The 23,915-nt window shown below is 31.8% G+C and overlaps 1 protein-coding gene across 2 annotated transcripts; it reads right to left on the minus strand.

Moving 5' to 3' along the window:
- Positions 1 to 3,172: 3,172 nt before the first annotated feature.
- LOC139516863 (rho GTPase-activating protein 11A-like) lies at positions 3,173 to 23,901 on the minus strand. 2 transcript variants are annotated; one of them, XM_071307230.1, is made up of 9 exons: positions 23,647 to 23,901; positions 21,667 to 21,752; positions 17,164 to 17,260; positions 14,994 to 15,564; positions 13,518 to 13,764; positions 11,147 to 11,229; positions 10,341 to 10,488; positions 9,386 to 9,488; positions 3,173 to 7,840 (listed from the first exon to the last, which is right to left on the minus strand). In XM_071307230.1, the coding sequence occupies exons 1-9, from the start codon at positions 23,785 to 23,787 to the stop codon at positions 5,762 to 5,764; spliced, it is 3,555 nt and encodes a 1,184-aa protein (XP_071163331.1). In that variant the 5' UTR covers positions 23,788 to 23,901; the 3' UTR covers positions 3,173 to 5,761. The 2 variants fall into 2 exon arrangements, with proteins under 2 accessions (XP_071163331.1, XP_071163330.1); XM_071307229.1 differs by having other exon boundaries at positions 14,958 to 15,564.
- Between the last annotated feature and the right edge of the window lie 14 nt (positions 23,902 to 23,915).

Raw genomic sequence — 23,915 nt, forward strand, 5'->3', positions numbered from 1 at the left:
TCCTTTAAATAATTGAAAATAATTTCTAAAATTTTGTTACAGCAATTCTTAATAAACAATATCGATATTTTCATGCCAAATACCAAAGTACTGGTTACTGGGCTGCTGATACTCCATAGGACAAACAGTCTAACCACAGAGGTATCGACGGTAACAAATTTTACTGCACCATGCAAATGCGCATTTCGATAATTAATGTCTTTGGGTGATGCTCGAGTCCATAATATCAACATGGGCCTCTTTTAAATAACATTGCAAATAAGAGTTTGCAAAAGAATTAAACAAACTGAGTACCATTTGGAGTAAGCCCAGAAAAAGAATAACGACTCAGAAGAGAAGAGACAGTTTGTTGATGCATATCAAACGAAGGATGATTGTGATAGGTGTGGTTCAAAGTAAGAAAAGTTCCTGAACATGTATCACATAAACTTTACATCATTTTAGAAAATGAGGTCAACGTCAGATATACTACACGAGAAATACATGTATGTCTAACAAGCATTCACTACACCAAATACAGTTGACCTATTGCTTATAGTTTCGAAGAAGCAGACTTAACCAAGAAAACTAAACATTGACCAATGAACCATAAAAATGAGGTCAAGGATAGACGAACCTTGCAAGACAGACATCTACACCTTATAATCAATCTATAATACATTAAATAATGGTTGACCTATTGCTTAAAGTATCTAAAAAACAAACGTTAACATGCAAAATAAAGGCAACAGTAGTATACCGCTGTTCAAAACATTGACCAATGATCCATGAAAATGGGGTCAAGGTAAGATGGCACCTGCCAGCAAATATACACCATACAATACTCCCATACAACACATATAGTTAACCTATTGCTTATAGACAACACTGAGGTTGTGAGTTCGAATCCCGCTCTTGTGGGTGCTCTAGACTCCAATATTAGTTGACTAGGATTGTCAGTTTTCATATCAATGAACCGTGAAAATGAGGTCATGGTCAAATAAAACCTCTGAGACTGACATGTACATCATGGAATGTTTCCGTACACCATATATAGTTGACCGATTACATATAGTATTAGAAACAAGAGGCTCTTAAGAGCCGAAATCACTAAACATGTACTGTTTTTCATCAATGATTCATTTTGCTTTTCGATATAATATATTAATGAGTGGCTTAAAAATGTCATTAGAATGTTCTTGTTAACTGCATATATTCTTCAAAAGCAAATACATATATTTTATCCATATGTCGCTATGTTATTTAACGTACAAGGAAATAAAATACAAAAGTTATTATACTTCATTCATTTAAGAAGATTTTTTAAAGTTAGAAGTATTAACAAATTGAATAAAACTGTCCTTAAAGGGCAATAACTCCTTGTGGGGGTCAATCGACAATTGGCCATGTTGACTTATTTGTAGATCTAACTTTGCTGTTTACAGTTCATTTTAATCTATTATAATATTCAAGAAAATAACCAAAAACTTCAAAATTTCCTGAAAATTACCAGTTCTGGGGAAGCAACCCAATTGTCAGGATGAAATTTGAAAAAAAAGAAAGAGGCAGGGCAGGAGTTTTGAGTAAAAAAAAAGGCAGGATGACAATTTATGTCCAAAGAGTCAGGATAAACAAAAAAAAGTTAGGAAAAACTAAAAAAAAAGGAGGCAGGAACGAAAAGAGTGAAAAATAAAAAGGCAGGACAGAGATTACAACTAAAAAAAAATGCAGGATTTTTTTTTTTCATCCTAGACCCCCCCTAAAAATCAAATGGTAGCTCCCTAAATGCTTAAGTTTTTGAGATGTAAGCCAAAAACTGCATTTGACCCCTATGTTCTATTTTTGGCCATGGTGGCCATGTTTGTTGATGGATAAAAATTTGGATACAATTCATAAACTTGGTTTTTAAAAGGACACATTTTCAAGTTAAGAAGCATTAGGCACAGTAGTTTCAAAGGAGAAGATTTTTAGATGTAAGTAACATGAAGAGCAAATTGTGTAAAATTGTCTTTAAAGGGGTTGATTGACAATTTTGGTCACATTTACTTTTTGTAGATCTTACTTCGATGAACATTAATGCATCTTACAGTTTATCTCTATCAATAATAATATTCAAGATAATAACAAAAAACTACAAAAAAATTCCTTAAAATTACCAATTTAGTGATAACAACCAAACGAAGGGTTGTTCAATTCATCTGAAAATTTCAGGGCTGATAGATGTTGACCAATTCAACATTTTAACTAAAAGCACTAGTTTTTGAGATATAAGCCAAAAACTGCATTTGACCCCATTGTTCTATTTTTAGCCATTGCAGACATATTAGTTTATGGATCAAAACTTCAGATATAATTTATAATCTAGATACCCTAAGAATCATTTAGTTCAACTTTGAAGGTATCTGGCCAGTAGTTTCACAGAAGATTTTTTAAATAGTTTACGACGACAAACAACGACTGATGTCAAGTGATGGCGTAAGCTCACATGATAAAGGTCCAAAACACAAAAACTTAACTTTGACCACTGTTACTATGAAAATGAGGTCAAGGTCAGAGGACACCTACCAGCTGGATATGTACACCTTACAATCATTTCATACACCAAGTATAGTAATCCTATTGCTTATAGTATCTTATATATTGACTTGACCACAAAACTATACTTTGTTTACTAAACCATGAAATGAAGTCAAGGTCAAATGAAAATTGTGAGACAGGCACCAGGACCTTGCAAGGTACACACATACTAAATATTTGTATTCTATTACTCATTATAAGAGAAAATTAACATAACTTTTTTTAAGAAGTCCCTGAAAAATGAGGTCAAGGATAATAGACATAGGACAGACAGAAACTTCATAACATAAGGCATTTATTTTTCAAAGTATGTAGGATCCAATTCTTCCGCCTTCTAAGGTATAAAAGCTTTCAAGTAGTTTTTTAACGACGCCTCCACGTGACCACTATCCCTATGTCTAGCTTTCTGCAACAAAAGCAGCAGACTCGACAATAAAACTTAAACATTGTATATCCAATCTTACAAGAAAAAGTATGCAGAAATCCAACACATGTATACTACCCACACAAACATAATTGAGTAAAACTCATGTGAACTTTAATCTGACATGCTTCAACCATTATTAGCTCCTTTGTTGTTTTGGTTACTCTTTCATAAGAGAAAAATAATAATATCTGGAGTATATATTCTTGTTTAATTTACAAATCTGGTTGACATGATTATGCATTGATATTATTACCCTTATCATACAATGTTATCAAGTAATACTGTGGATTCATTAGTTATCTTAGGTACACATTTCAGTGGATTGAGGAAATTTTGGATTTTCATGGACATTTTAATTTCGTTGTATTGGCCAAAGTCTGCATACAAACCAATAATATTGTGAATTGATCAACATTGACATTAAAGGTTTACCTGTACCCACAAAATTTGGTATCCCACAAATAATAATGAATCCACAGTATTGAAATGTTAAATCGCTTTTGATTATAATACAATAAATACCTTCTGTAGGAAAATAGTTCCATCCCCTCACAACTTACAAAATAAATAATTGAGATAACAATAAAACCCTTAATTCTAGTTAAGTATAATATTTTTTTTCCTTTTAAATCTGAACCAGATCTGCCTTATGACTGTACAATACAGATGCTTAAAAGCTGACCATGTCATTATTTCTATAGAAAGTTTAAGACTGATGTGTGTTTAGAGAAACAAATACAAACAAGCCTGATTGGTAATCTGAAAAATGGTTGCTATTCAATATCATGACTAAAACAAGAAACATTAATGTCTTTTTGGGATGATCCTTATAAAAACCTCACTGTGAATCTTTGATGATACTTTTTATTGCCCTACTAGTTACTGAAAAAAATGACAACAAAGTTAGCCATGAAAGCAGGACTGATAGTATCTCCAATAATTGCCTATCATTTTTCAAAATGTACTTTTTCATAGATTCATGTACCAATAAAACATATTTTTCATATAAAGACAGAGAAAAGAAAAGAAAGAAGAAAGAAGATCATAATATATATATAATAGTCACATCATTACAACTTTTTATAGACTACAACCAGATGATATATTCTCCATAAAGACATATGTCAGGGGCCTTTTTTGGCCTATAATAGAAGTATCATAAAATCATGTAAAATTTTGAATTACGACTACATATATTCAAAATAAATAAACCATATCTTCTTTAGTAAATCTTGAAAATGGTATCAATTCAATGTTTTAAAAAATTACTACAAGATTAATAGTGCTGTACATGTGTCTGGGAATTATTAAGCATACCCAAAATTCATAAATATTTATATGAGCTATGCATTTCCATGAAAAAATCAAACAAGTTTTTCTGTGTGATCATGGTTCATGACTTTTTCAATATTTATATTTTACCAATTCAACTTAAAAAAAAGAACAAATTAAAATTACAAATTTCTGTAAAACATTTGGCTGAATAAAACCCATTTATAATGATATAAAATGGTCTTTGGTTTAGACCAGTTTAATCATACTCCTCTTTTATCATAAGATAAGCCTTGATTGCTAGCTTAAAATAGAGAAAATGGACTCTACCATCATTTTTTTTCCTCATTAAAAACTGTTTCAGTTGAAAGGCTAGACCCAGCAGTCACCAAGCATGAAACAAAATATATCAACAAATGGTGATTGTGGATAATGGCCAATGAGACAGCCACCACTCAATACAAAATAAATAACGACATAAGAGGTCAACATACAACCTTCAAGGCTTTTACCAAAGACAAGTGTCTTAGAATACACAATGTTAATCTGTTAGTCACAGTGTCTAGAAAAGTCATACCATATTCCCTAAATGACAAAATATATTAGAAAGCAATAGTATCTCAGCTGAAGTTTACATAAACATGTAGAATTATCACAGTTCAGTACAAAATGTAATTTAAAAACTTGTAAACACATTCATGCAATTTTCTCAGGGCTTTCCCATAAACTAATAATTAGAGTCATCAAAAGCTCTTGACCTATATTTTTAGTTTCATGGCTGATTATTAATCAATCATTATTAATGGCATCTTGTGCAAATAACATTCTTTACCTTTATGTTGCTCTATGACTTCGTTTAAATCAAGACGGTTTTACTGTTTTTAATTATGCTATTTATCAGAAGACAATATACAGGTACATGTAGTAGTACCATGTTGTGTAGATTTGCAAATACTTGCAATTACTATTCATTTTTATACTTATGACTGTGAATAAAAAGGGATATGGTATATGAATTTATACCAAACAAGAAAACCCTTAAATATCTAGCTACAGAAACAGATCATTCTTTTCAACTTACAAAAATTTGTTTATCTAAAGTTATTATATAATTAGAAAACTGGGTTCCTTGGCTTAAAACATTATAGTCTAAGCGCTCAAGCTCTTAACATAAGACAGAAAGGTAAGCAATTAAAGTACTTATCAGATAACACACTATAATAAAAATTTCTTCAACAAAAACTTTCCATTAGCTAGTATTTAAATATGGTATAAAATATACATAAGATTCAAACTATCATCTTGTGATTTATAAAATCATTAAAACAAGTCTTAAAATATATATCAGTCAAACTGGATAAAATTGATATAAAAAAATTCAAATCAGCAATTCAATTCAAACAGTAATTTCAAACAAATTATCATATAATAGCACCATTTGATAACTGAAAGGCATATAAGATAAAAACATGATCTATTTTACTATATACTGATCACATGCATAGATCACAGTGGACTCATTTCTTCTTGTAAATGACATGGTATAGAACTTAAAAGATGTTTATTTGTCCTAGGTGAATGCTTTCTTGGTGAGTTCCTACAAGGTGACCCGGGAGATCTTAGTCTTTTAACTGGTTTGATTGGTGATCTAGTCTTCTTGATCACATGACGAGGTGTCATTCCAGAAGCAGTTCGTAAAACAACCATCTCGGCTAGTGGAGTGGCAAGTGGCATTTTGATTGTAGGCACCTTAGATGGGTTAGATGGCGTCAAATTTTCACTATCAATCATTCCATCTTTATGTTCCATCTTCTCATTACCAAGAATTTCTGTATAAACATCATTGGTCTGCAATGACTCACTAAAATGAGAATCTTTATTTTCTTTATCCGACTGGACAATAGGTTCAAAAACATCAATGTCCATACTTTCATCCTCTGCAACTTTTTCTAACAGCATTGAAGATTCATTGAGCCTGCTATGATCAGCTGTATAATAGATACTAGGTTTCCTTTTCAGTTTTGACCCAATAGGTACAGAAACAGAGTTAGAAGGGGCAGCAACATCTTCAGTTGGCTTTAACAAGAGAGTGGATATGGGTAACTTGGCCTGCCCTTTCCCAGATTTCTGGGTGACTGTGACCAAATCCTTCATTTTAGCTGCTTCTTCATCACTCTTGGCAAATATCGTTGGAATTCTTATAGGTGACACCCCTCGTTTTCTTGAAGTTGAATTAGGGAATCTATAGGGAGAAGTGTGTCTTTCTGCAACATCCTTATGATCAGTATCAAACTGTCTGGCTGTAGAAGCCACTCTTCCCCTCTGCTGTGTCTGTAGCTCCATGATACTTTCATGTTTAGATATCACTGTCTCTGCCTGTTTTATTTTAGCAGGGGGAGGACCCATCACCATTACATCTTCTGATGCTGTTGTTTTAGAAGCCAGATAACCTGCTCTGGATAACAGTTTGTGAGTTTCCATAGATATTTGTAAGTTTGGAGTAATTTTTGGTATTGCCTTTTTAGGTTGCTCACACAAACTTTGAGATCTACTAACAAATGCTCTCAATGGCTTCTTTAAATCTTGTTCTGAATTATGTTTAATTGGGTTCTTCGTCCCTTCTGTGGCTTTTTTCTGACTTGATGGACTAGTGCTTCCTATCGTTTCACCAACTTCTGACACATCAAACATTGATCCCTTTCCACTATCAGTTGACAATGTACGTGCTATTGTTTTCTTTTCTAATTTGTTGAAAGCATCTTCCTGTCCAACTAATAAACTATCTGTGCTAGTACTGTTCTGTATTTTTGGTTTAAGACTGATTGAATCTAACTGATCTGATTTGATTTGGGTATTGACCTCTTTATTGTCTGTGTCTGTCACATACACATTACTATCACAGTTTTCAGGTTGTTCAGTTGGTTTTTTATCCAGCAAGCCTGTAGATTCACATGTTGATTCCATACTAACTGATCCCTCACATTCATTTTTATTTTTTATCTGTTGATTTCCCTCCTTTTCTAAACATTCTCCATTAGAATGTACATCTTTAGCATTGTGCATCTGTGGCAAGTCTGGAATAAGTAATGCAACTGGCTCTCCAATTTCTGATTTATCAAGTCCAAAACTTCTCCTCAATTTCCTAACATTTTCTTTTTCCCCATGTAACAGACCAGTTTTAACTGAATTAGGTTGACCTCTTCTTAAGCGAATTTTCTGTGCGTCCAGCGACATAGAACGTGACAATGAAGTATTGTATGTTGAATCATTAGCATACATGATTGCTGTATCTGACAAACAGTGTCTAGGTTCATCTCTCCGAATTTGTGACACATCATTTTGAGACATTTCAAGATCTTCATCTATAATAAAACCATCATTAAGTGAGTTACGGTCATCACAGACAGACATAATAGATTGTTCTGTGGGTGGAAGTGAAGAATTTGACTGATTAAGAATTACGGGTAAAGGTGATCCTTGTTCGTTAGGTTCATCAGATTCCTCAGATGAAGGTGGTGTACATTTTGGACTGGCTAAACGAAGTCCAACTTGATCTTGTTCAGATTGGGGGAACTCAGACTCAACCTGGAAAAAAAAACCCAATCAAAAACATAGAACATGACAGTATAAAGGTTATGAATTAGGCCAAAAAAAAATATATGTCTGTTTCCTGTTTCCCGACTGACCCTGACTCAAAGCCCCCGACCCTAGATCTTTTTATTCATTTCCGGAAAAAAAAATCGTTTCTGGCCCGGAAAAATTTGTTTCCGGTCGGATCCAGATCCGTATTTTACTATACCCAAACAATCAAAATGGCTGCTCCGAGCATAAATGTGCTACAATTAAGGTTTAAAAAATGTCGGCACTGGGAGGATTATTCAATTAAAGCTTCTTTAAAGAGATTAAATGATTTTAGAGTACAGGACCCTAACCAAACATGACACTTAACCATCTGCAAATCTGACCGGGAGTGCAAAAATAATAAAAAAAAAAAAAAAAAAATCCTGACCTACCGACCCTTATTTTTTTGCCTTGGCAGCAGGAAAAAGACATATATTTTTTTTTGGCCTTACAATGCTCTTCTTTGATCTATGTACATGGCTTTAATCCTTTTCTTTAATGTCTTCATTGAGCTTAATTGTGAGGGCTGTTCAAAAAAACATACATTAATCCCAGGGAAGGCTTTGAAATCATAACTATTGGTGGGTGACAAATACATTGAAAATGTTAGTGAAATTCTATATTTGCCCACTTTCAAAAGTGACTTCCCTGTGTACCATAAATGTTTAAATGAAACAGCTCAAACTAGTTCCAGTTGAATAATGCATGCTCCTGATAATGCGATTTGCATACTTCTGATAATGCCATTATGGAGGAGTGCAACATTGATATTTTGATTGAACTTAGTTAATAATTTCTTACCAGTTTTCTTTTTAATTTTGTTAATACATGTAACTGTATAATTGTATATTCATTTTAAAATACTTGTCACAACCAGATGATCATGTTTGCAAAAGAACAAACCTTAAGTTATCACTTAATCGTCTTATATCAAATGCACCAGATATAAAAGAATATAAAAGAAGTGGTCCATAAAATGATTTTCTAGATCTTTGATTTCAAGGTTCAACTTTTATCTTACAGTTTTTAAAGAAGTAACAAATATCAATATGAAAGCTGTCTTTAAACATATATGGTGACTTTCGTGTAATTCATCTTATGAACACTTAATGCCTGTTTAGTCTTCAATGAATTATATTGCATAATTATAGCAATTGACAATATTCATAAAATAGATAAACGTTTCAAAAGATTTTTTTGTAATTTGAATATAAGGCCAAATAAATATATATGTGTTGTTCCAGTTACCCTACCTACCCAAAATAATGTTTTGTCATTTTCCATGAAGCACTGTTAAAGTCAGAAAATTGCTCCCATAGACTCAATGTAAAAAAAAAACAACATAAAATTAAGAAAAAATCCTACCTACATGACCTACTTACCCTAATTTTTTTTAGATGTAACTGGAACCATACATTCTATTTTTTTAGGCCTAAGATATAAAGCTTAATTTATTCTAATGGAAATAAAATAACCCAGTCAATACTTTCAACATGTTGAAAACAATACCTTGTCTCCTTTGCCTCCACTAAGTCTCCTAAATAGACCTTTACCAGCTGGTTTCCCCTTCTTTAAAGCATTATGAGCAGATATATTAGAACCAGAAGCATTCCTACAATGAATATTATACAAATATATAGTTAATGGTGTTAGTAGCCTCACCAGAGAGCTTAGTAATCCAATCAGTATCTGATTATACATATATAAGTGTAAATATTGGTATACACATTAAGCATCAGAGTATTAATTACCTTTTTGAATTTGATAGTCAATGAAATATATCCAATAAAATAAAATTGGACAAAGTCTGCAAAATGCTATAGCAAGGCCAAAATAAAAAATATCTTTGTTTCCCCTCCCCAACCTAGGTCAAAAGGTAATTTTCCACACAAAAAAATCAGATTCTTTTTTATTCCCGAAATAATTAATTTCAATTCCAACATTGGTATGACATCCAGTTAAAAAAAATAGACCTGTGTGCCTGATCTGTTTACAAAGGGTAGACCTGGGGTGGAGAAACAGACATTCTTTTAAATGTGACCAAATAATAAGTGCCTTTCTATCAAAGGCAGGTCATACACAATTAAACACAAACTTTTAACACCTCTACATATTACACCACCTAAGATTGAATTATTAGTATCAATTTTTCCATTCACTATTCTCACCTTTCCAAAGAAAATTTACCCTTCAGTTTCACACATTCAATATTTGATGTTTATGTTTGTTACAAAAGATTTATTAAAGCAAAATGTATAATACAAGTAAGGAGTGAAAGTGAAATGAAATGTATTAGTTATACCGAAGTTCAGCAAAACTCCCTCTAAAATCAATGGTTGTTATTAGAAATGAATCCAAGAGTTCATGCATATGTATAGTAATAGATCACAAATTACAGCAAAATCCTACTTGTACCTTTCTTTATCTATCTATACCAATGATAATAATGTTTAATAATTCTCACTTCTTATTCTTTCTCATACTGCCTGGACTAAACAAATTCAATCTCTTTCTTGATCCCTTTCCATTTGTTGAAGGTGTGGCACTGAAAGCTACTTGGGCCCTGTTGCTAAAGGCAATACTAGGAGTATCAAGGCTTCCCTTTTTTATATCTGCAAATAAATTCAAATTATACCACACACTCTGCTGTTGTAATTTTATTCTACAAAATTATTTAATTGAAATATAATCTACCATAAAAGGTCAATAACTGTTTTGAAAATCAAACTTCAGTTACACAGAAGTAAAATTTCCTGTCCTGTTTAAAATGTTTAATCAATTTGAAAAAACCACTCCTCTCATTTGAACTCTTTAGGTTCTAAGGAGTATTCATTAGGTAATTCAAACAGGAGTATTATGATGTAACCAAATCTACCTTGTAACTGTAAAATTGTGTGTCAAAATGTGTTATTGTGGTATAATAGTAAAAATATGGTCAAAGATTCATAATTCACCTTAAAATAGCCAAATCAAATTAAGTTTACAATATGGATTACAACAAACCAATTAAACCAGAGAACTTTCTATCAAATAGTGTAAGAGGAGTTGCATTCCCAAACTGGAGACTATTACCATAATTGGTACCATATTCAGCGGTGATTGAGGGTGAACAATAAAGAGATCATATGAATTTGAAACTCAATATTGTGGAAACTCTACAAAAATACATAATTTTCATATCTTTGTTGTCCAGATTTCATAAAAATATATTTATGTACTTTTATTCACACCTTTGTTAAAAATACATAAGAATTGAACTCTCTTGCTTACCCATATTTCTGAGTGCTGTGGCAGGTGTAAATGGTGTATTACGTAAAGCTGAGCCTTGGGGTAAATTCTGTAAAATGGCTTTTCTACAAATATGCAATAAATAAATTTAGGTGATACATAAAACAAAACATGGCTTCCAAAAAGAATTTTTTTTTGAATTTTGTTGATAATTATACAATGTATTTTTGAGTGAGGATTTACCTTAATATAAATATATGTAGGACATTATTTTAAATAAGGAAATTTTATTTATTTAAATGACAGCATTTAAGAATCTTTAAAAACACAGAGCTATTGATGCAATGTAGTTTGGAAAAAATTAGCAAGCAGAAGCTCTTTAAAAGTGTAAAAGCATTGTTTTATTCAAGAGATATTCTATGTGTAGATGTGTGATATTTTTCTTCAGGCATTTAAAAAATACTATTAAAGATATCCATCACATTAATATTTGAAGAACCAGAAAAAAACCAAAGGACAATGAAAGACCAAATTCTTTAAATCAAGACTCATATTTAATAATTAATTGGTCAATGGAGTTCCAGTGACAAAGAGAAAATAAAAACTCTGAAAAGATACCTGCCCTGCCCTATAATTTTGTACACCATAAGCTCATTTTGTTGAACATATGACTCCATGGACTCATCAGTGAAACTCCATTCAAAATTTTAAAAGGTATATTATAAAGAAATAATCTTGTCCTGCAAGTATGTAAGATGGAAGCAAGATAAAGGATTGAAATATACTAGTCATGCTAGTGAGGTCTATCAATATAAATTTGGATATAACAGACAAATATGACAAACTTCAAGCAGACATCACATTCATTCAAACATAACAATTGTTCACAAAAGTGTCTACAGAACTGAAATGTAGTAAGAATAATTAGAATCTACCAATGCTACTATTTGATGTGCTTTGCAATCATAAGCATCCTTATGTTTTAAATTAATTTTATTAGTGTCTAAATAAATGTAAGGCCAGAATTTTTTAATTTTTTGGTTTACGGATCCGCAGACCTGATTTTGCCTATTTCCAGAATAAAAATAAAATTGACTTTTCATGCTTTTTCATTCCCGCCGACCCTAACAAATGCATTATCCCTGAAAAATAAATAAATTAGCCTTTTTTTATAAAATGAAATGCATTAATCACTAACAGAATTGATAACACTTTCTGTTGTGAAAAAATGAAACTTCCAGTTTACGTTTCTAAAAATAGATAAATCAATTATTAATGACCTTGACATGTCGTTTGGACAAATATTTTTGTGGAACGAAACCCGTGTTTAAAACCAATTACACAATAAGTTCGTTTCTCTTATTTGTCAACAGTCCGTAATTAAGATGCATCTTCTCATAGAAATAGACTTGTCCAAATGTGGACAGGTGGAAGTTCAGGACATCAAGTTAAAGTACTGAATATTAACAGATCATTTAAAATTTTCTTGTTTCATAGATAATAAAAAAAATTCGTCCATTTGGATAAAAACTGGAATGCGTGACAACAGATTAACCCGATATTCTCGTTTTTTCCAGTGGACGAGTCTATTACGTTTTTGACGTGTGTGTTGAAAATTATTTTCTTACCACGCTTTTACATTTATTTCTTTATCAGTTTTCGTTCTTGAAGATCATTATTCACCAAGTTTTCTGGAATTGATTAAGAGCTATGTGAATTTGTCTTCCTTTATGAAATTTAATTACGTCTTTGTCCATGCACCCCCTTTTTTTACGGGAAATTATTAGGCAATGTCATGCAATTTTTATTACAACTGAGCAATAATATTTCATTAAACTAAAATTTAAGAAATGATGAAAAATAGGATAACAAACATATTTATATTAGAAAGGTGAAATATATATTTATTTTGCATATCAGTTTTCTGTCTTGAAAGGTATTTTTTAAATTTTTTTCCCGACCGATTGACCCGACTTTTTCATGGAGAAAATCCGTAAACCAACAAATTAAAAAACCGTGGCCTAAGGTTGGATATTTATGTCATGGGTTGATTTGGCTTATTTCCTCTTGTAGTCGATGTTTTTCCTTCGTTTTTAGTTTGTAACCCAGATTTGTTTTGTCTCAATCAATTTATTATATACTACTGTTGCCTTTATTTAGAAGATGACATTAATTCCCACTGAATAGTAATAATCGAAAAAAAAAAAACTATTTCCTGCTGCTTTCACTAATTTAGTTTCAAGTGACGCTATTGGTGAATACATGGTAGATGTGAATAGTTTGTTGTTATTAATTTTTCATAACTGGTCAAATTCTAGGAAGTTTTATGCCTGAATCATTTAATGCATCTCCCCCCAGAATCTATTCAAACACACCTTAGGCATGTTAGGTGTTACAATGTCCATGTGCTTACTTTTTAGACGTAGAGAAAGCTACCACATCACCAGATGCTTTCCGTTTCCTCATCACGACTGGTGTTGCTGCTGAAAGATCTACAGGTTGTGGATCCTCATGGACTGCTGTGCTCTTGTTACATTTTGTACTGACATGACTGTAATCACTGATGTTACTGGCCTGACTCATGTTACTGACATTGTTAGTTTTACCATCAGTGCTCCGTCTCCACTTTGTTATACTTTGGGCTATGGTACTGACTATACCTAAATTTTCAAAATATAAACATATGACTTTAATTATTCAGAGTACATTGAAAAATAAAATACAATCCTGCCATTTAGAAGACTTTTAATATTTCTTTTTTTTTTACTTTTGAAGCTAAGCATTAGAAATTTTAATGGCCGTTTCTTCATGTTCTTAGTCTTTATATTTGAACAGTTTAACTATAGATCCTATCCCAAATGAAAAATTAAAGAAGATTTGTTGCTTATTGTCATTTAAAAAAAAATCATTAACTTTTTCATTGGTGAGAAAATGGTGAGGTGTCCTTAAATTGACTGCAAGAACTTTGGCAAAAACTTTTATGAAAATATCATAAAAACAAAATTCCTCTTATGATAGAAAAGGTAGACTCTAATGCAATCTGGCATGAAAATCAAAATTATAATAGCAAGAAGTTGTATGTTTTGAAGTGCTACACTATATTGTAAGTAAACCCAAACTCATACTTCAAAGTATCAGAAAACATTAAACATATGTATCTGCAATCCAAAGAGATCAAATGTCTCAATTTGTATATAGTAAATACTAATTCTATTCTGACAGCATTTCCTGTTGGCTAAGAACAGACAGATTAACTACATGAACACACAGGTACAGCTCCTATATCCCACTTGTGTTACTATGTTGTGAAGTAAAAATGCAGATTTTTTGTGAAAACTATGATGAAACATGCTTAAAAGAACTTTCAAGGGAAGCAGTGTACAGTGTAGGAACTGGTCAGTCTTGAAGAACACATACTATTACTTAATTCAGATCATTCATATTAATTTTTTGAGTAGAGTCGGAGTACTGCATTATTATAATAAATATTACCAGCCAAAGATATCTCATCAGATTGATCATAAATTATAAGTGGGTATTCAAAAATACGGTTTCATATAATAGTGTATAGAGCATCAAGACTACCTCAGTGAAAATTGATATAAATTTTTAAACTTTAGCTACATTTATTATATACATGTATGACCCTTTAGCATGTTTAGAGACCAAAAAGAACTGTTCACATAATAACTGACGAAAATGATTAGATTTAAAACAAGGTTATCCCTAAGTTACTTCATTTGTCAGAATTCATACCCATTCTGCAGAACTATACCCACATGCATGTGGGAAAAAAGTCTGAAGGTTGTACTTTCAATTTCATGCATTTCATGCCAAAAAAATATTTCCCAACCTTTTTTGCATCGAGAAAATGTTTTATTTCCCTTGCCTGTAAAAGATCCAGTTCTTTTTCTTTTCTTCTCTTTCTTTTTACAATCTCGAGATTCCTCTAAACCTTCACAGCTAGCATCTAACTCATCGTCTGTCCCAAATACTTCAGTCATTAGCAAGGTACGCTCATATAAACTGTCTGATATAAAACCAATCTCTTCAGCATTACGAATTAGCACTTCAACAACAGAGGTCTGAAACTGAAGAAGTTTCTCCTCCACAGAGTTCATCTTTTCACTTTTACTATTCAAATAGAGAAAGTTTGGAGCTAACACAACAGATAAATTTGTAGCATCCATTTTATTTTTGTCAGAGTGTTCTGAAATAAGTTTGAGCAAGCTCATCATATATCGTATTGTACTTATGTGTTCTCCAGGAAGTAAAAGACATAGCAATAACAAAGCCCTGTAAGCATCATCCTTGTTGGGTAGCTGTATACACCGTATGAAAGCATCATGGTAGGTGCTAGTAAATAGAGGTTCTGGCAAGCTTTTGAAGAACTGTTTTATAAGGACTGTCACATCTACAATATTAGCACTACCCAAATCTTCTCCCTTTTCTATCTTTTCCTATTGAATATAACAAAACATTAATTATTAAGTCTGCTATACTGGCAGTCAGGGGTACTACTTGTACAAGTGTATTTTATTTACTTGAAGATAATTCACAAACTATATGACACACCATATTATTTACTATCTTCACTAGCCAATGGTATCTCCTGTCCCTCCTCTTCACCCTTTAGAGACAGGTAGAAGTCACTCCCAATTTGACTGCACTGCACTGTTTTGACCGTGAGAGGATTTGTAAGTTTTTTTTTAATTTATTTAAATGACAGCAGGTGTAAAATTTGGCTGTGTCCGGGGCTTCCAAATCAGTCATATATTCCGGACAATTGTATAATGTCCAGTAAAAGTTCGGCTGGGTAAAACATGAAACGGTCATATACTTTTTAGTTTTCAAGGCTTTTTCGGTCATTTTAACATAATTTACGATCTTTTTTACCCAACCTTTTGCCTTTAACATCCACACATTTCCGGTCATAAAAGTGACATGATGATTTAAAATTACTATCAAAACAACCCCCTACTTCAATACTTTCTAATTTTAATCAAGGCTAATTAGTTGTTGGACAGCTGAAATCTACCTGTTCATGTGACAGGTAAACTATTTTCAGTACCGGACATCGTATAAATTAATCGGTCTAATTAAATCATTTTCTTACATTTCAGCAGTTTGTATCTAATTGATATAGTCCAAAAGATTAAAATTATTAGAAATACATTTATAAACATGATTTGATGAAAAATTTAAAATGAACAAATGAAAAATAGTCATTTAATTATGCATCCTACATTTCTTTAAAAAATGCTAAAATTATCATTGATACCTGTATCTAACGTTCATTTCAAGTATTTTGTTGAAGAAATAACGTGGAAAGAGCTTCTTCACTCAGTCATGCTTTGTAAACGTACACAGATTTTACGTATCCGTTTATGGTCCACCTTTTACCATTGTCAAGTCAACATCCGGTATTAAGAAAATGTAATTTTAAAAACGAAAGTAAAGTTTTTGACAAAGTCATTTTGCACAATTAAAGTCTCTAAGACAGATATGAGCATGCTGATGTGCACACTTTGAATGATGCACTGCCAATTGACATCAAATTCATTTTAATAGTTTCTTTTTTTTCAATCTAATGTCAATCATTGGGATGGCCATCTGATAACCATAATTGCCTTTTGTGACTAATTTTTAGGGATTAAAATCGGAATCAGATATAAAATGTCCGGCTGGCTCAAATATTTTTTGGAAGCCCTGGCTGTGTCTAGTGTTTTTCAAAGAACTTCAATTTGCTGATTTCATATTACTAAATATAAATCTTCCAAAGTTTTTGGGGTAATTGCACATTGAATCTGCAGTCACATTTTTTTATTTGCATGTGTTCTTCTTAAAATCATTTTTTTTTTGGATGCAGCCAGTTACAACTGTGACAAATGGAAATCAGCATTTTATGAATCTGAAACTCCCAAATTATTCAACCAAGAGTGAATAAAGGTGGCAGATCAAAGACCTTGCCTAGGTGAAGATGATAAACTATGTGTACATCATGTTTTCTTCTGAATAATGCAGATAAAGTTAATGAATTTTTTAAAACTTATACACACTTTCAGTTCCTTTATCCTGCTAACAGCTCCAGACTTTCTAAATAAACCCTCTTGGTCAATATTCTTTTTAATTATCTCTGCAGCATCTACCAAAAATCTGAAAATAAAATGAAATTGGCAAACTTTCAATCATAAACACTACAGATGTGTATTATTCTTAGGTTGGTGTTGAAAAAATACTTTCGCGACTTTTGTAATGTTTTCAAAGTATGTTCAAAGTGAATGCATTAAAAAGAAATAAATTTTGAGGTAACAATATTTACAATTTTTTTTAAGTTTTATTCCTTCAAGCCAATGCAAAATGGGATTTTGTTTCATCTAATATGAAAGTACAATTTTTCAATTATTATATACATGTATGGGGAGTAAATGTATACAAAATAATCTAAGTTTATTTGTTGTTTGAATTGAAAGCCCCTAAAATAAATCACAATGTACATTAAGTTTTGACCAGTAGGAAAAATCTATCCGAAAATGAGTTGACATACATGTACATTTGTGTACCTGTTAACATATTTTAAAGTAGACATATCATGTCTATACTAAACCTACAAGCCTGCTATCTAAGTAAATTTTGCAATAGGTCTATTCCATTTATGCACATGTACAGAATCTTTATTTACTAAATAGTTTGAATGTAGGGCTTCACATATAGCATCTTGGATACCTAATACATTTTACCTCCAACTATTTATCTTTATATAGGAACCATGAATATTCTATGCTGACAGATCTGCCGACAGATCATAAAGGTCAGAATGGATGATGTTGGTGTGTATTCTTTCTTAAAGGGAAACTTCGCAAAAAAATCAAAAATTGATATTATGTTCATTCTGTATAAAAATGTTCAAATTCATAGATATTAAAGTTTTATTCCGCTAGATAAGCGATCACCATCGATTTTAAATTTAGAGTATCAATTCTCCGAGATCCGCCATCTTGTCTTCTTTCCCGATGAATAAAAACGATATGTCTATAAACCACAAAGAAACAAAACTACAGTAACCGATGTAGTCGTAATTGCGTGTCGATATCTTGTCAATCGTACGGTTGTTTAATACGACTAACTAACTTGATACGGAAAATATTCTTACTTTTTTTAAATTACCATGGTCTGTTGTTTTTAAACTGTTGATATTGGAATTAGGTGAAAAGTCAAAGTTGAAATCATAAATAAGTGTTCCGTGAAAATTGTTTTCGAAAATCTAATTTGTTCACAATTCTTTAAAGTAATAAACTTTTTTCAAATATATTTTGATCTTCCCTTATCTGATCACCAGCATGGCTAAAGGTATTACTTCCAAAGGTATTGTGAGGGGTGTGAGGTGACACGTCCAGGTATTCAAGCGATTTCCTGTCGGGCTTGCAAGTTCATGCATCGTTTCACTTCTGCAGGTATTGATCAGTGTACACGGCTGATAACTTATAACTTATAACTTTCCATTTTGAACTATCAGATGTATAATATACAACTCTGTCTTACTTGTCATTACTAAACTCATACGCTTGTTTATAAATAACATTTCTGGTGTAAAGAATATAATTCATAATATATAAATAATACCCAAAAAATAAGATTTGATGAAATTAAAATCTATTTAAATATTTTTTCCAAGGGTGAATTTGGGAAAATGTAATATATAGTCATTGTCAATAGTGAAGGACAGATTGGAACAGACCAGAAATATTGATTTAAAAAAATGTACGCACTTGCCGACGATTCGTTTATACGACTGGATATAAAGTTACGGAACTATAGTGCAATTTAAAATATATACGTGTATACATTGAACATAAGAAAAAAACATATATTTTGAATAAATAGGGGTAAAAGTGTTGTAAATAGACTAGCCAACGTATGCCAACAGTATGTAATCATCGAATGTCGATAGACTACAGTTGTATACCAAAAGAAGAAGAGAACCAATTTGATTTAAATACAGGTCGATGCATAACTTTTGCTTTGGTTCATTGAAGCTGTGGACCTAGGAAAATCACAGATTTATATTTCAATAAGATTGTTCTCAAACAAAGGACGGAATTCGTCATCACAATTGTTATATATGCCACTGGACGAACACTAATTATCCCCAGGGGATGTGAATATTTTGCTGGGAAACTTTTGAGTATCAAAGTTTCAAATTAATTTCGGGATTTATTTTCTTTCTTGGTATTCAATAACCGAAAAAAGAATAAATTACTTGTTCGCTAAATAGGGATATTCTTGTCAGATAAAAGAATTTTAGTTATATTTAAAAAATAGGGAAATATGACATTAAATTGGTTCTGTCTTTTTTTAAACATCGTTAAAACGATGTGTGTCTAAGGTGAACGCCACAAGAACCCTGTAATACTAGTACGAGAGTATAGCATGTAAACATTCCTTCTCAATAATATGGTTGTATTGGAAAACTTTTCATACAGATTGACAACTCATTGTCCGATATGCATGTAATATTTGCCACATGACGCCCATAGTTCTTTCTACCATCATCACCTTATTCCTTGATATTGCTGTAAACATCGATGGTTCACACCCAAACAAAATGGGAGTAATGAACCTTCAGAGCTTCTCCGTGTTATACACTTGTGAAATATATAGACGAAATTTCTGTATTGAAATGAATCTACATCTCACAAACAGGATTTTCAAATAACGATTTTGAGTAATCACCTTACAAACCAATATAAACGTATGGCAAGATATAACCATGAAGGAATTTAGTTTTTGTCAGAACTCATCACTATATCATAAACGTATACGTATATATATGCATACAGTTTCAAATATCAAGAACAAGCGTTCGATGTCGATAGTCTGTTCTCTAACTGTTCCGAGTTAGACATGTCACTTGTTCATTCTTGGAAGCCTTCATATTCCCCGTCTAACGATGGGAACTCTTTCTGATTGTGTTGACTATAAATGCTTGTATGGTAATTCTGTCGTTTATCTGTACAAGCGGTTGCATTTCCTCTCCTTTCCCAACAAACAAACGAACGAAACGCAACTAGTCTGATTTCTCTGGAGCTCATCCTCAATGGCTCTTATACGTCAGGAAACTTACATGTATACTAATAATGATTGTTTCATGAACAACGATGTATGAACGAACTATTATAAATTCGTCAATATCTGTAATGCATGACTAAAGTATAACTTTTATTACAACTACTGTATTACTTATTTGGATTAATGACGGCTATCATGTTCAACATTGCACAACTATTATCATAGAATTTTAAAAAAAATCCTCAAAAATCCTCAAAAGATATAATGCCTTAGCTTAGATTTCAATTAGTATTCTTTTCACAAAAAGTTCGTGTAAATGATTGTCAAATGAATTTAATTATGTAAGAATAAAATGTTAAAATGAAACTAAAAAAAAATTATGCATGTTGTATGTTGTATTTTTTTGTCAATTAAAAACTTTAAAATTGCAATAGTTTTATTAGCATTTAAACACAGCCAGATTTGAATACAAGTTAAGAAATTCCGGTAAAGTCAATGATATCAAACAGATGTACAATGGTATATCAAATTGGGTAATATTGCATTTAGTTTTTATTAAAGATTAAAACTACTATTTTTTGCTTCATATTTGAATCTTTACGCCAATTGCCGCTAAGAAAGTAATCAAAAAGTGTATCCTTTTATTTTTATACACTTTCGGAATTACGAATCTGAATTTTATTTTCAATTAATTTACACAATTTAATTATTGTATCTTTCTTCTCATCGTGTATTTAATCTTAGTGTATTAACATCATGACAGCATATACTCTAATCCTTTCTATTTATCCTTTCCAAATAACAACATTTATACCTGTGTACGCTTGAACTCACACCTGCGGCTGAATAGCTACAAGGTAAACGAATTGACCTCAAGCCGAGAAATATACAGTGACCTTTACAAAATAATATACACACTCTGCTCACACATTAGTTGCATTGAAATGATTATCAAAACAATAACGGTAAATAGAACTGAAATATTTTCAGTTCAATATCAGTAAAAATGTTCAATAAATATTTTATGAAAAAAATCTCAACAATAATTAATTAAATTTATTCAAAAACATTTACTAGAGATAATTTTATAGGAGTTTAATTCAATCAATACAAAACGGTATATATATGCATATTCACTTTCGTTCATTCTTATATTGTGGTTTATAACTTCGACCATTCGTCAGCTGTGCGCTTTTAATTACGTATATTGTCGATAAGCTATAAGAGTTAAACAGATTTTATTTTTTCCCAGAATTCAATAAATCGGGCTAATACGTCACGACCCACTCGAGAATTCAACCAAAAAAGTTACAAATACTTGATTTTCTCCGTTATTAGAAGGAATATAAATTTAAAACTTTGCAAATGTGTTTTTTATGTTAAGATGAACATAATTAGATGATAAGTAAAAAATCGCGGAATTTCCCTTTAATTATAAAATGAATCCTTACTTGTACATGTAATTCCAACAGATAACAAGGTTTTTAACTTACCTTGGCACATATCCACAGTTTGGTATGTGGACACATGCAACCTGTGCAAGTAAATTTTCAAATACTCCATTACTTTCAGCATTTTCCTGCAAAAAGATGGATTGACATTTCATTTCTGCTTTGTCTTGTACATGTATAATAAACTTACAGTATCATTTATAATTAATCAATTAACCTTTTATAAAAATAAGTATGTGTGTGAAGGGATTGCTTCCCTTAGTAAATGTGGTAGATAATTAGTCAGCTGTAAGCAGTTGACCTTAGGAAGTACATGTATTCTAAAGCTCAGTCGTTATAATCACTACCTTGTAACACAGACGTTCCAGGTTAGAGTCCTGGTAGGGACAAGCAATTTTGTATTGAAATTTATGCTCTGCTCTCTGGTTACATTGCCCCTCCCCAACAATAAAAACCAACGGTTAAAGAATTACCTAGCCAGGGAAGTACAATGTACAAAATGTATATATATATATATGTATAAATAAAGATATCATGATTATAGAGTATAATGACTCTTGATGTGGGGGATGTGTATCTAGAACAGCTTCTCTCAGTAAATGTGGAAGATATTTACTCAGCTGTAAGCGGTTGAGCTAAGGAAGTACTTATTTACCTCAGTCGGTGTACACGCTGCCTTGTAACACATTGGTCCTGGGTTCAATCCCCATAGACAAGCAATTTCGTAATGAAATTCATGCTCTTCGGATACATTGGTGCCAAACAATAAAACCCATTCCAGATTTCAGACAGACACAATTTCAAAACATAGCAAAAGGAGGAACATACAGAGCATACATAAATACGTGCATTTACCAATAAAAATTACTGACGAGTGGTTGCAAAGTGATGTACACTAAAATTTGTCATTTAACATGTTGTCTGTAGTATGTATTCCATTCATTTATTGTTCAGATGTTCTCGACTCAAACATTTTTGTTTTGTCAAGGAGAAGTAGAGAAAGGGGGAAAGCTACTTAATAGAATGCAAGTTTGCCTCTTCGGAAGTCAGTTAGTTACCCAACAATAGGTTGATAACTCCCGAGAAACCGGAAGCATTACATTGGCGTTTCCTAAATACTGGACCAGGACGGAAAAGTAATGATAAAAATCTGCGTTTTACAAAATTGAACGTCGATGATTGGGAATCCGTAACTATTCGACTTTGACTGTAATAGCGTAGTTTTTATCGCAAAATCGGAAAAACTACGGAAAAATCGTAATGGTTGGCATCTATGATATTATAGCTAGCGGCTCCATCAGGTCTCACTAAATAGAAACCGTTTTAGTGGATAATTTGATACAAATTTCTTTAAATTTTTTATATTTTTAATTTTTCATGCCATTTCAATAACCTAATAACCCATTTTTTAAATTTATTTCACTTCATACAATAATTCTATAATATTTTTAAAGCGCCACCTACAATATATAAGTACAAAGGAGAAACTACATTTGTGATAATTATTTTACAAGAGAGGATAATTTACAAGAGAGATTACTCTGTCATCACGACAAAGATTGAAGATTGAAGATAAATAGCGACAAGAAGCGTCTTTGAGTTGGTTTACCAAAAAAACTTTCAGATTGATCAGAAGTTTATTGAATTGATCATGACTTACAATCCATTATTTTGTTATAAATCAGGAAATCAATTTCCTAAGTTTGCTCCTCCCCATCGAGTTACTCAGAAACTTAGTCCAAATAATTATGACGTCTTGAAAGGCTATTATATTTTTTTTTCTTTGACGCCTTAATCGATGTAAGGCGTCAAAGAAAAAAAAATATAATAGCCTTTCAAGACGTCATAATTATTTGGACTATCAGAAACTGAGCAAGTCAAAAGCCTGAAAAGGTTGTAGTTCAAATTGGACTGTTCACTAGGTTTTTAAATGTTATGATGCATGCTGAGTTATACTGGGTTAAAATATGTTAAAACAGAATGGTGCAGTGAAGCGCATTTTTAAACATAAAATATAGAAACCTGCTGAGCGTGTTGTTTTGTGTATTGGGACTGCTTTTTCAACTTTTTTCCCTTTGGAAGTTTTATGCCGAGTTCTCGTAAATCCTGTTTTATTAGTGCTCTTAAATTGTCAATGTTCTCTATGCAGTTAATATGCCTCATGGTTTAGATTCATTTGTAAGCCAATCATCTGATATAAGGGGAATACACAGTAAATAAACAGAGCTACATTGTCATAAATCCAGGTCGGCCATTTTTCTCTTTGAATCTGGTTCCCGTTAATCTGATTG

This window comes from Mytilus edulis, chromosome 3, assembly GCF_963676685.1.
Source record: "Mytilus edulis chromosome 3, xbMytEdul2.2, whole genome shotgun sequence".
Lineage (NCBI taxonomy): Eukaryota > Metazoa > Mollusca > Bivalvia > Mytilida > Mytilidae > Mytilus > Mytilus edulis.